We start from the raw sequence: 13,877 nt of genomic DNA, 5'->3' as shown, positions 1-13,877 counted from the left end.
CCAGAGCCGGGCCGAGCTGCCGGGCGGGGGAGGCTGCTGGCTGTGGCGGGCAGGAGAAGGAGCGGGCGGGCCGCTGGGGGAGGTGAGGAATATCGGTGCGGGCGGGGATGCGCAGAGAGCCGGCGGTCGCTTGGTGCGGCGGGTGGTAGCGCGGGGGAAGCGCCGCGGCGGCGGGTTTGGGCGCTCTACTCTAGTCCCCCTGCCCTACCGCGCTGGCGGCTGCCGGCGGAGGATCCCCCGCAGCGTCTCCTCGCCCCCCCGCCGCCTGCCCAGAGGGGCTGGGGCCGGCCGCCGTGTTTCCCCGAGCATCCCGGCCTGCCTGCAGGGCTGTGGCCGTGACACCTGCCTCGGGCAGCTCGGCCTCTGCCGGGCCGGGGCGGGCGGGAGGCCGTGCAGCGAGGCCCGGAGGGGCTGCCCGGGGTTGAGGGGGTGGCTGGCGGGAGCCCCGGCGGTGGCAGCGCGCCTCGACGCCCCCAGTGCCGTGGCCTGCGTCGCTGGCCACCTCGGTGGCCAAGGGCCGGGGCGTGAGGCGGCTGGGGCTCGGTGGCCGGGGTGTGAGGTGGCTGTAGGCTGGGGCATGAGGCAGCTGGGGTGCGGTGGCTGAGGGCCGGGGCATGAGGTGACCAGGGCGCGGTGGCCGAGGGCCAGGGTGTAGGGTGGCTGGGATGCAGTGGCCAAGGGCTGGGGCGTAGTGGCCGAGGGCCAGGGCGTGAGGTGGCCGGGGTGCGGTGACCAGTGCGTGTCTTTGCTGCTTTTGCTTTTCCAGGTCCGCTGGGGAAAGCGTCAGCCATCTCTTGCACCACAGGCAGCTGCCCAGATTGTCCAGGAGGCTTAGGGTCTTAGCGCATCTTATGAGGCACATTGTCATCTCCCTTCCATTAGTAAGTATTGCCCGGCAGTGGACGTGCGGTTCAGAACGCTAAAGAATGAGCAGCTCATGGCGGTTGCTTAAGGGATTGAGGTGGGTTGTGCTGGAGCTTGAGGAGAGCCAGGCAGGTGGTGAAGTTGATTGGGAAGTATCTCGAGTGCTCTCTTGCTGTGTACTTAAACTTATCCCTGACAGACATTTACTTAATTGGCTCTTACAGGTTATGAAATTAATGGAGTGCCTTCTCCTCCTGTCCAAGGTAACCTGCTTCAATGCTTAGTTTGTTAGAATTTTTCCTTAATAGCTGACGTAAATCTCCTTTGTTGAAACTAAGCTGATTATTATCTTGCGCTATGCAGAGTAGGTGTGAACAATGGCTCAGTGTTCTCTTGTCAGCAGACTGGTGGGTGTCTGCAAGTTTTCACTCACAGTCTTCTCCAAAGTGAGTGAACCCACTTCCCATGTTTCTCTGGTCCCTGAGCTCTGTTAAGCATTTCTGTCATCCTTGGACTCTTAAATGCAGGACTAGGTGCAGTACTCCAGTCAAGATACTGTTAGCTCTGAGGAAGTGGGGTAATTACCTTCCTTGTGTATGGCATCCCTCTTAAAAACATTCCAGAATGATACTGTCTTATTTGGCAGCATTCTTACATTACTGAAATACTCCATTTATGATCCACTGCAAGCCAGATCCTTTTTTGCTATACTGCTACCCAGGGGATTACTCCTGGAGAGGTACCCATGTTGCGAGTTTCTTTTTTCTGTACTAAGTATTTTACTTTGCACTTGTTAGTTCGAGAAGAAGTTATCTTGATCATTATAACATAACTTTTTCTACCTAATTTTAGTCTCTGAAATCTGCTCTTTCAATTCTCTTCCTCCAAGTTTGGGGTCATCCACAAAAAGTTAATTAAACTATTGAGTGGTGCCAGGCCCTGCACATTATGATAAACTCTTCCAGTTTGACAATTTGACTTTCTCAAACACTTTCTTCTCGGTTTTCATGTTTCCTGCTAATCCTGCAACTTGTTCTGTGCCATAGTGTTGCAGCTGAGCCATATCTTATGGAGAATCCTAAGTGAGGAATCCATCAATTCCTTTGAATTGGCTTCTGTGCACACTGTAGGGGTTGCTCACAGCTCAGCAACTGGAAATATGTGTAAAATCCTGAACCCTTCTGAAGTTTCAGTGCCTTGCATATGGCTTCTGGATGTCCCAGACACCTGGTTACAGGTTACGGAGAGTAATGATTGCTGCCAGTTTCCTATTCTCCCTCTTGAAGCTGTTATATGATGTAGAGACAACTGGAAAAGGCTTCTCTTGAGACAACAAGCAAATCCCATAACTGTTTTTCAAAAATAGCAGAATGAAGGTTTTACGTGGTTTTATTTCCTACCTGTAAACCAGTATTTTTTAGTTTGTAGGACACTGAAAGTAAGTACTCCTAAAGCAATATCCAAATGGTAAAAATGTGTCCAGAATTACTGCAGATACATTTTTAATTCCTTTTTTAAAAATATATGTATATTTTTGGATGGATATTCAGGTACGTGGAAATGCCAGTCTGCAGGTATAGTCAGCTGCCAACTGCTTTCATCCTTTCTACCCAACAAACAGTAGTGAGCTACAAGGTGCTTTGCGAACTTTGACAAAAAGGTGCTGAATCACTTAGGAAAAGAAAAAAAGGTGATCGCTGCATTAGAGGATGTTGAAGATAGTGAGTCATTCATGTGCTCTCATAGTGTAGCTCATGCCTGAGGTAGATGAGCCTGTCACCTCCTATGTTCTAAGTTCTTTTAAATTCTTTTCTCATTTATTTCCTCAGAAAAATCTGCTTTGGTCCTAACTTTCTTCAAAATTGCATTTGCATTTTTAGAGAGCTTTCTGGAATAACCTTACAAATGCTGTTCTCACCCACTTAATTCAGGATCAGATTTATAGATAATATGTTAATGCTTGGTTATACTTGTAAGGGATTACTTTATCTGATCACGAATGGTCCGTCAAGCTGAGAGTGAGAGGCAGTATTTTGAAATTTTTTAATACTGAACTCATTTGAAAATATTCTGAGAAGCAGCAAACTGTTGATTAGAATGAAAGAACTGGTCTTGTGATGAAAATGCATCAGACTAAGCCTATGTAAACAGGAAAGTTTCTTTCTTTTAAAATTGCATTTCACTCTGGAAATATCATAAAAAATTCTAGGTTTGGGGATTAGGCATTAGGTGAACATTATGTATATGTTGACTTCACTGGAAGGAAGAGTCCAGCATTGGCAGGGTCATAAGCTTAATAATTGTACAGGTATTGTTCTCTCTCTTCTACAATAATTTTTTTTTCTTTTCATTCTAATTTGTTTAGATGTCTCGTGTTAAAAAGTCATGGAGCTAGGAAAGGCGAAGCTTCTGAGAACTGGCCTTAATGCCTTATACCAAGCAATTCACCCTGTGCATGGTATTGCCTGGACAGATGGGAAACAGGTGATACTAACTTCTTTACATCTTCATAATGGAGAACCAAAATTTGGCGACTCGAGTGTTGTCGGTCAGTTTGAACATGTCCATGGACTCTACTGGGGCCCGTGTCCCCCTGATGCCCCAGCTCTGCTTGCTGTTCAACATAAAAAGCATATCACCGTTTGGCAGCTCTGTTTTAATGTTACAGAAAGAAATAAGCTCTTAGTTTCTCAGATATGCGACATCAGCGAGCCTTTTCCAGTGCTCCCCCAAGGCTGCGTGTGGCATCCGAAGAAGGAGATCTTGGCTGTGCTCACTACACGGGATGCCTCTGTCTTACACTCTGTTCATCTCAACAACTCCAGAATTAAAGCAGATATTAAAGGCAGTGGTCTCATCCACTGTGCTTGTTGGACAAAGGAAGGCAATCGCTTTGTAGTGGGAGTAGGCAGTGCCCTTCATTCTTATATTTGGGATGATGTTCAGAAAACATTGACTGCTTGTTCTTTTTGCCCAATCTTTGATGTGGGAGGCTACATCTGTGCTTTGGAAGCTACTCTGAATTTCCAAGTTGCTGTTGCCACTGAGCTTCCTCTAGACAAGATCTGTGGCTTAAATGCTGGTGTTGCGTTTGAAGTTCCAGCAAGCGTTGAAACAGAGTCCTTCCCCTCGCAGTCCAGCTTATGCGGTGAGGAAGAGTTTGCCATGGACGGGGGGAAAAAGGCAGTGGACTGTGAGAAGCCCTTGTCTGTTGTTACATCTCCTGTGGATCTAACTCACATACTTTCTAGCAAGCAGGGTGCTGATTCCAGTTCTCTTCTTCATCTGAGGCCCAAAGACTACCTAACGGGAAGTGGGCAAGATTCTTCACATCTCATCTTGGTGACTTTTGAAAGAAAGGTTACCTCTACCAAAAAAGTTAGCATCCCGGGCATTCTGGTTCCTGATATAATGGCTTTTGACCCCAAAACGCAAACTGTGTCAGTTGCCTCCAATACTTGTAACATTATTTTAGTCTATTCACTGACTTCATCCAATTTACCCAATATTCAACAAATTCAGCTAGAGAAAAATGAGAAGCCAAAGGGTTTGTGCTTCTTGACCAATAAATTGTTACTGATACTGGTTGGAAGACAAAAATTCACTGACCCTGCATTTCTTCCCTCTTCAAGATCAGACAAATATATGATCCGATTGATGATTAAGGAACTAATATTTGAAATGGGTCCTTCACCGTCTGCATCAGTTAATGGGAGCTCCAACTTGAACCTTTCAAACATATCTCATGAATACTCTACAGATGTTCACCCTCTCAGCCGCGGGCTCTTGATACCAGATCGTGCTGCCGTTCAATCCCCTACCAGCAGAAGAAAGCTCATTGAAGAAATTAAGAGTCCTGTTTATGAACAAAGCTTGTTGTTGAACATGAATGACCTTAAAGATAAGAAGATTTCTGTGAGTTTCCCACAAGCTGCTGAGTCTCTTGATGCTGAACCAGTTAATCGGACTGTGGCACAGTGTGCCACATCACTGGCATTTTCTAACAAGCCAACATCTCCAAAAAAGCAGGCAGATGCAGCTTCCAAAATACCAAATTCTTACAAGAATAACCTATTAAGTGAAAAGGAGGCAAGTTACTTTACAAAAAATATAGAAAAACTGTCTGATAACTTCACAGAATTACAGCGTCATCTCTGTGAATTAACTGAGCTGCTAAAATCTGGGAAGAGAAATCTTCCAGTGTACCCATCTTCTCAGGAACCCACTTTTATTAACATCACCTGCCAGGTAATTTTAGCATTAGAAGCCTTAATGATAAAATCTGTTTGTGGATGTGTGTTCTTTGTACAGATTTAAAACATGGACTCTTGTCAGATTGTTGTGCACCGGAAGGGTGACATCCTGTGAATGTTTAGTACATGCAAATTCGATACATAGGAATGATCTCACTGCATGCAGGTGAAACCAATAGGAGTCTTACTTACACTTACTTAGGCTTGATGTAAGCCTGGCTTGTTTTTGTTGTCCTTCCCTACTCTTCCTGTAATTGTATCTCAGTCCCTATTTACAGTTCTTTTAGAACTACATATTTGTATTTTTCTCTGAGGGAGATAAATTGAGGGAAATATTTTAAAAAAAAAAAATTCAGCTAAACTAATGTATCTAGATTTATTGCCGTTTTGGATGGATGCTGTGGTAGTGCTTTCAGTCTTGCACAGCTGTCTGTACGAATGGTAAAAACAGCATTTAGGGAAAAAAAAGGCTGTTGCTATGTAATGGTCAATAGGATTAGATTTCCATCCTGTTCCTGCAGGTTGGACTAACGTTAGAAGTCCCGTTACTCTGCAGGCTTTTAGTGTTTTTAAAGCGATGTAATACTCAGGAATGTGTAGCTCCCTGTCCCCACCTCGTGCTGGGCTGAACTCTTGGCTCTGACTCCCACAGCCATACCTTCTCCTTCTGCACAGAGGCTGCTGGGGCTCCAGAGGACCCTCGCCTGACAGTTCAGTTGCAGAATTAAAGACTTGTATGAAGTTCTGGGAAGGTTATGTTTATCCTAGGCAACTTCTGAAGCCGCCTGTTTAGAAATCTAGACCAGTGAAAATTTCCAGGTGTGGGAATTGGTATGAAGCTCCCAGCCTCCTGGGAGGACAACTGAAATAATGGACATGGAAAAAAGAAAAAAAAACAACAAAAAAGCTTTGGCTCTGAAACTGAAATGTTGCTAATTAGTATTGAGAGCACCATCTGATAAGGAAAGAGATCCTTAGGACCTTAAAAGATAATTCCATTAACATAGCTTAAAAATGGATTTAAAAACAAATTTCACGTGAAAGACACTTTATTGGCTGAAAGAAGGCACTTCCAAATCTCATGCTAGAGAGTGTAAGTTACCTGATTATCAAAACATGGCATAAATCTACTAGGTGTCTTCTAGAATTCAGATTAATAAACCTTAGTCAATATCAAAAGTAATTTAAACTGCCATTTTCCTTATAGTAAGTTCTTATTTTTCAGCTTTGTTATTGCAAAAAAAATATTCTCTTCTTCTGTAGCATTGAACTCTTAGGTCCTAGATCATACACTCTTACTCTCTTCACTGTTTTCCATTGTAAGCATTGAATAATAACAATTTAATTTCTCTAGCACTCTTAAATCTTAAATGTATATGGGGCGTTACTCTGAAAGTTGCTCTTAGCAAGTCTGGTGTCTTATCTGAGGTGTTTGTTTAGAAGCCTGCTTTAATTTGAGATAGCACAAATTTTTGTTATGTTTTTATATTCAGCTGTCTTTTTACATATAGTTTGAAACAGAGTTAAATATTGTCATGTCTTGGTATTCCAAGAGCTAGATTAACTACCCTTGCGTGGGGGTGCTTCGCAAATTAAGGTAATGCTACAATTTTACCTATTTTGATCACCGATGATTTATGGTAAGAAAAGCTTTGGAATTAAAGTGACGTGGCGTTGGGAAGTCTGGCAGAAAATGCTGTGGTTTAACTATTCAGAAATCCTTAACAGGCAAACAGGGATCCTCACCTCGTGGGCTGAGCCCTGATTGTTTCGCTACTGCCCAGGTTACTAGCTGTATTTTAGAAAATGTTGAGGAAACCCAACATGGCCCAAATAAGCAGTGCCTTTGAGAGGGCAGAGTTTATTGGTGCAGGGGGCAGAGAGCATGTGTGCACCTCCAACCTCCCCTCTACCGTACACCCTCCTCGCGGGTGGATGGGTCCCTCCACAGCATGGAAAAGGAGCGAGAATTTACTTCATCCTGTTTTTGTCATGACCCAGAGACGTTATCAAGGCTTCCCTGGGAAGCGGCATGGTTGCGTGAGTTTTATCCTGTGCAGAGAGAGTTTGTAGTTTTGGTAACAAATGATCTTTTGCAGATTTAAAAAATGCTTTGCTCTGCCGCTTGGGGGTTATTCTTTGAAGATGCTTTTTGGATTTCAAGGCTTGGGTCAGGGATGGTCGGAGGTGAGACAAACAAGCCCTTCTGATTTGTTAGTCTATTCCTCGTCCCAAACTTTCGTGGGCAGGAGTTCTCACCTCTTCTTAAGTTGTGGATCGGGGTGGGGAGGATGGAAAACCTTTACAGGCTCCCCAGGAAAATGTCCCTCACAGGTGGTAGGATGAGTCTCAGGATTTCACCGTGGATGAAGCTCGTGGTTTCTCCAGCAGCAGCGTATGTATGATTTGCTCTCCTGTTACTCTGACATATGCTGGATTAGCACAGTTACTTGCTGCTATCACTTACAGACCGTTACTTTGAGAGCTGAGACTTCAGAGTATAAATCTTGCAAATGGTTCTGAATGAATGTAGCATTTGACTTTCTGTAAATGATGTGGTTGAAGGCCTGTCTGTGATACTGTTTTGATTAATGCTATTTTGACATCTCTGCTTAAATATACAGCATGGTATCTAAGATTGTTTCTTGAATTTACAGAAGCAGCTTTCCAGAAGTGATTCAGATGAAAGACGAGCTGTTATTCTTTGTGGTGGTAAACTCCGTCTAAATATAGTCCAGCAGATATTCAATCTCTCTCTTGTAGAAATGCAACATGGTACGTTGTAATTATCCAATAATACAAACACTTTAAACACATGCAACATTCTCGGTGAGCATAATCCCACCTGGGAGAAAACCAAATAAAAAATAATGAAAGATTGTTAATAAAAGTTTGCTAATCTGTTTTATAACATAAAGGTTATTCTCTGGGCTTTTACTGAGAAAAATCTCTACATTATAAAAGAAATGAGCAAACTTTTACATATTGATACCCCCCGTATCAAGTTGCTAGTTATACAGGAAAATTACTGTCACCCAGTATTTTACTTATATTTTCAGCTATTCTAAACAGAGAAGTCTGAGTGATGAGGAGGTTAGAGTTGACTGGTGGTTTTGGAATAAAGGTTTCTATATTTTAATCTGTAGTTCCAACATCTGGTCTCCTTCAAGAAATGCTACAGTTTTTTATAAACACAAAAGTAGCCCTGTAAATTTTACCAGTGCGTTTCGCTTCAGTTTTTGCTGTGAAGAAAACTACCTGCCATACTGCTGTCATCTCCACTGTTACCTGCTTATCCTATGCGCATCCTGTGTGTCAATTCTAAGGGTCTTACTTTTGGCAAAGGTAGAAAACGTACTTTTGGGGTATGATCTCTCGCTACTACAGATACCCTCTGTACTATATTCCAGTTACTGGCCTACTGTGTCTGCTGCCTGCCTGCTTGCAGATTTCTGAGTAACTATCCCAAAGCTTTAAGGCTGCTGTTTTTACCACTGTGCAAGTTTCATTTTTCTTTAAGTAGTTGTTGGAATATGTTTAGTATTCCAATACCTAGATAAAGCTGTACTTGGGTAATTCACTAGCAACTGAATCTTGTAAATGTTCTTGCCACTATCTTAGGTTAGTTGAGCAGTTTTTCTATTGCAGGCTCAGTTACCTGCATTGAAACACAGTGACTTTTTGAATTTAATTTTAATTTAATGTTGTGGCACAGCCCACAAACGTGTGATATACCCAGTGACAACAGCAGGCAGTTTGGTAGAAAGTGATCTCTTAATTTTTCAGACTGGAATTTTATTTTGAGCTATAGGATTTCAACAACTTTTCTTTCTGGCAAGAAAAATATCCCCATTACCTGCATTAGTTTCGACTTCTCATTTTTAGCTTAAAAATGTAAACTTGACAGAATTGGTTGCCTGGGAATGAGTAATCATCATGTATATGACTAGCCTTACTAGATAAATTTTTAAAGCAAACAGTGTTATAATAGGTTTATTTATTAATTTTACAAATATTACTAGATAAATGGGCAAAGTAGGAGTGGTATTTTCAAAATCTTAAATTGTATTTATTTTGAAGTTTGGTCCAAATGAGATATTAAGCCAAAAAATTAAAGGGTTGCATGCTTTTAGGCTACAGTCTTCTCATGACCTTACTTGTGACATGAAGTTACATAATGTAAATTTACAAACAGCTGGAAATGTTTTCTCTGAATTCCCTCACGAGCTCTATTTTATTTCTTCATCAACTTAATGAATACAAGTACAGAGATTTTCTCATTTATATGAATTGGCAGAAGTCAGTGTTTTGGTTTCGGTAAACAACTTCAAATTGTAAAAATAATGCTAATGGTGATGTGAAGTCAAACAGCAAATGGGCCTGAGACATGGGGTTTGTATAGCATAGTAGAGTGTTTCTTCCTTATATTTACTGGAATTAATTATATTGAAATTACATAATAGAAGCAGTTTCTAAATTGTTTTTATGATATTAATTTGTCATTGAATTTAATAAATTTCTGCTTTTTACAGTATCTGCACAGTTTAAGCACTGTGAAGTAGCTTATGAATATCTAATTAAAAACAAGTCTGGATGCTTATGAATTCTGTTCAGAATTTCAACCCTCCTTCTTTGAAGCACACATTTATTATAGTCTCATCCCCCAGTGGCAGAACTGGTCAGAAAGCTGTTTTGCATAGTTATCTGTCCTTTATTTTTAAGATTATACAACCTATATCTCCTCATACTTTTTTTTTTTTTTGCTAGAAAAACTGTGAACATGCAGAAGCATTTAACTTCAATTTTAGGGAAATGTTTAGTGTCTTAAACGTATCTAATTACAGGAAATCTGATAAACAGACATTTATGTATCTTCACAGGTTCATCTTGGATTGTTCTCACAGCAGACAGCGATGGCTTTGTTCCATTAATGTTTACATCCACGCAGGAGATAGTCGTAAGAGATGCCAGTATGAAAGGCCACAGTGCTCTTTCTTCCAAAACCTTGGACATCATCAGTTCTACAGAAGGGTGTAGACCCGCATCTTCTGAATGTCTGGATATCACGAGTTCTTTGGAAGTTCTCAGAGACTGCTCCTCTAAGACTTTAGGTGGCACCAGTCCTTCAGAACAGCCCAGCAGTAAAATGTAAATTTTGACAGTGATTTTGTACTGCCTGTCTTATGATGGGAGACTTTTAAATTTACTGTGTAGGTCTGCAAATTCTAAACAAGTCTGTCTCAACTATTGGAGTTTCATAATTTTTTTTGTTACATATCACTGCAAATTATTTCATCCTTGGAAATTAACTTTTTTTTTTATACTGAGCAGTGTTTTTTAAATATGCCTCTTGCGGTATAGACCAGGTCTTTGTATCAGTGGTTGAAAACTGGTGTTCTTACAAGCTTCCAAGCTAAAATTTCCATCTCTGTCTTTAATATGTTGGTGGTTTTAGATGATACTAAACTTGCATAATAAAGGAATCCTAGAAAACACTGCTTTGTCCCCCATTTCCTCACTTCTGTCAAAGCCTGAAATAATATGCTGTTGTTATTTAGAAACAGTACCTGCGGAAGCGTGGGTGTTTTTACAGTGGTGTTACTGAGGATGTCAGCACTACTTTAGGTACCTGGAACCTGGGACAAAGTATGATTGTGTGGGGTATGCGTAGTGCGTAGAAGCCAGACGCTTTCCCCTCCTGCACCCACCAGTAATGTCTCTCTGTGCTTTCTGTGGCTTTCTGCTCTCTGTGGCTGTCCCATGCCATGTTTTGTGGTGGGTTGAGCCCAGCTGGCAGCTGAGCCCCAACCCAGCTGCTCACTCGTTCCCCAGTGCAGGACAGGGAGGGAATTGGAAGAGCAAAAGCAGGTACAGCTCCTGGGTTGAGATAAGGACAGTTTAATAGTAAATCAGAAGCTTGTGTGGGAAAGCGAAGCAAAATGAGGAGTTTATTCAGTACATTCTATCAGTTCAGCAGCTTAGGGGAAGGGAAGGCTTCATTGTGTGTAATGGTTACTTGGGAAAACAAGTGCCATAACGCTGAATGCCCTCCCCTTTCCCACAACATACTGCTGAGGAGGGTGCTGTATGGCATGGGATATCCCTCTGGGGACAGCTGTCCCAGCTGGGTCCCCTCCCACCTCCTCGTGCACCCCCAGCCTGCTCGCCAGCAGGACAGAGCAGGAAAAGAGAAAGCCTTGGCGCTGTGCCAGCACTGCTCAGCCACAGCCAAACCATCGGTGTGTTGCCAGCGCTGCTTTGGTCACAGATCCAATGTACCCAACAGGCCACAATGAAGAAGACAAACTCCATCCCAGCCAGACCCAGTACGTGGCTATAGGCATAAAATTACGTCAGTTACATTTGAATAACTAGATGTGCAAGTTAATACTTCTAAACGTGTCTTGTTTCCCTGTTACCTTTGAAACAATACTGTTAGTATTAACAACATTGCCTTAAATACCTCTGCTTTAATTTTCAAAGCTAATACCTGCTGAACGGGCAGAGGGGATGTCTGATAACCCATCACCTTGAGAACACCCAACCTAAAGGCTGACAGAAGAATATGTTCTATGGGCTTTGTACTGAAAGAGAGAAACTGCAAAGGTGAAATGTCAAAAACAGCACAAGTTTATGTAGCATGGATTGCAGCACTGAGGAAAAGGCAGTAATCCAAGATTGCCACCCATAAAATTAAAGCGTGATAACATTAAGCAGTTTATCAAGCTTTCACAGTGGCACTTACTGCGTGAGAAGGAATGAAGTGACTAGATTATAGAATTGGAGCTGCTGTCTCAGGACTAATATAATCTCTTTTTTTTTTTTTTAATCGCCTGTTTGGAAATTTGGCCACTGTCAGAAGATCATCTGTCCACAAAATACAGTATTAAACATACAACATTAGCAAAAGCTGCAAAGAACACTCAGTGTTGTGTGGTGTAACTAGAAGTTAACGGCTTTGGATGAACAGGAGAGAAGGAAAACAGGTAAATAACTTGGTGATCATGGACTTCAACCTGTACATGAAGTGTGTGTCTGTTCTCAGTAACTGCCACTGTTGTTTAATTGGGAGGTGGTCAGCGATCACCATTACTCCTACCAGAAGCCATTGCATTCAGAACCTCAGTGCTGGAGGCATGTTCAAAGCACCCAGGCTGGGTACTGGGGATGGTCCATGTTTCTTCTCAGCCACCTGACGGTCCTTTTCTGTACCAGTTCCTGGTTTCATCATCCCACTAACCCACAGGAGAGGGTTAGGGCTGAGTGCTCTTGGCTCTGCAGGAAACCTCTGCCACCTGCACTGGCCCGTTCACCTTGAGAGCATGCCTTGAACTGCACATGCCTCAAATGCTGCTCCTATAATTTCATTATGCAGCCAAACAGTGTCTAAAAATTAGCTGCTTATTTTGGAATTATTACCTATTTGTATAATTTCTACACCAACGAAAGACAGCATCTCCCACCAGAAGTGTGCTCAGTCTCAGGTTCCACCTCCCCAGGTGGGCACCGGGAGCTACATGCGTGCAGGGCACTGCCGTGTCCGGCAGCTAGAGGAGACACAGCAAGTAGAAGTCATCCACTGAAACCTGGTAATAGATTGGTCAAGGGATTACGTTAGTTCTCCACAATGTGTTATGTGCATGTGGACAAACACTGCATTTGAAATATAAGCCTAGGAATCTTAGAACAATTAAATCCTCACATTAAGAGAATTGCTTATTTCTAATCAAGAAGTCATTTCTAAACCTATGGGCTGGTCTGCACCAAAGCTGAAAATTACACAAACAGCTGGATAGCTGAAGATGTATCAAGCATAATACTAATGGTAACCAAACTTTCCTTTTCAATGCTGAAAACTTTGGAGAGGGACATGCGAGCAGTTGGAAGTCACCATGGTGTAACACAGGGTGCTGAGTCCAGGAACTAGCAGAATCTGCCACTGAGGATGTTGGTGTCTTGCTAAGATACCACTGGTAAATTAAGTACTTCTCCTATTTCAGCTGAACTGTAATACGGGTTAATAATAACCTTTTGTATAGGTTATGTGAAGCATAATGCTACAAGTGTATTACCCAGTATTATTTATTAATATATTTAGTGGGATAACCAGCTTACTACTTCTAGACAGTTCATCAAAAGGCTTAGAAAAGATTACACTAACCATCCCCCCTCCCCCAAACTTTAGAGATTTTCAACTTTGTTTCAATTAACACCTCTCATCTGAGAAAAAAAAAAAAAAAAAAGAGAGAAAAAGAGTGAAGAAACTAGTGCAAAATTGATTAGAGCCATTATTGTACTCATGTGCAGTGTTACTTACTGTCAGGACAACTTCAGGCTCACTCCTGCTGTACAAAAGCATGAATTCTGGGAGATGCATTTGAAGGGGAGTTCCTAATTCACCTGGGTTTAAGTCTTTTTCTGAGTTTAGTTTCTGTTGCAGCCAATTTCCCCGCATCCACTGTAGCTGTAGGTGCTACAAGTTGATACTGTGATGGTGAGGAATGGTGTGGCTGAGGTTCCTGAGCTTGGGGATGGGGACACATATGACATGGGAGATAAAAAGCCCTTGCTGCAATTTCCTTGATCTTGAAGGGATGTCGTTACACTCAGGTTTATGTCCAGAAATGCACAGCTAATGGTTTTCAAAATCTCTTTGATTAAATGTTATTACAAAAAAAATTATCTTATTTTCATGTGTTCTCTTTTCATTTAATTTTCTTTTACTGAAACTTCTGATGGTTCTTGATTGAACACGGATTT

The 13,877-nt window shown here is 42.2% G+C and overlaps 1 protein-coding gene across 3 annotated transcripts; it reads left to right on the top strand.

Moving 5' to 3' along the window:
* The first annotated feature begins 90 nt into the window (after positions 1 to 90).
* LOC130150992 (WD repeat and coiled-coil-containing protein) lies at positions 91 to 10,612 on the top strand. Of its 3 annotated transcripts, XM_056342463.1 has the most exons (5): positions 91 to 881; positions 1,089 to 1,127; positions 3,230 to 5,112; positions 7,775 to 7,892; positions 9,998 to 10,612. In XM_056342463.1, exons 3-5 carry the CDS (start codon positions 3,250 to 3,252, stop codon positions 10,267 to 10,269), a joined length of 2,253 nt encoding a protein of 750 aa, XP_056198438.1. In that variant the 5' UTR covers positions 91 to 881; positions 1,089 to 1,127; positions 3,230 to 3,249; the 3' UTR covers positions 10,270 to 10,612. The 3 variants fall into 3 exon arrangements, with proteins under 3 accessions (XP_056198438.1, XP_056198437.1, XP_056198439.1); XM_056342462.1 differs by lacking the exon at positions 1,089 to 1,127; XM_056342464.1 differs by lacking the exon at positions 1,089 to 1,127 and having other exon boundaries at positions 849 to 961.
* Positions 10,613 to 13,877: the final 3,265 nt, after the last annotated feature.

The sequence above is a fragment of the Falco biarmicus genome, chromosome 6 (genome assembly GCF_023638135.1).
Source record: "Falco biarmicus isolate bFalBia1 chromosome 6, bFalBia1.pri, whole genome shotgun sequence".
Classification (NCBI taxonomy): Eukaryota; Metazoa; Chordata; class Aves; order Falconiformes; family Falconidae; genus Falco; species Falco biarmicus.
This window is presented reverse-complemented; position numbering and strand designations above follow the sequence as displayed.

Bases quoted from the DNA above. Each gene is read 5' to 3' on its own strand.
- LOC130150992 (XM_056342462.1), top strand. From the start codon at position 3,250: ATGGAGCTAGGAAAGGCGAAGCTTCTGAGAACTGGCCTTAATGCCTTA. The intron at 5,113-7,774 runs GTAATTTTAGCA...TTGAATTTACAG, and splicing joins TTATTAACATCACCTGCCAG to AAGCAGCTTTCCAGAAGTGA. The intron at 7,893-9,997 runs GTACGTTGTAAT...GTATCTTCACAG, and splicing joins TCTTGTAGAAATGCAACATG to GTTCATCTTGGATTGTTCTC.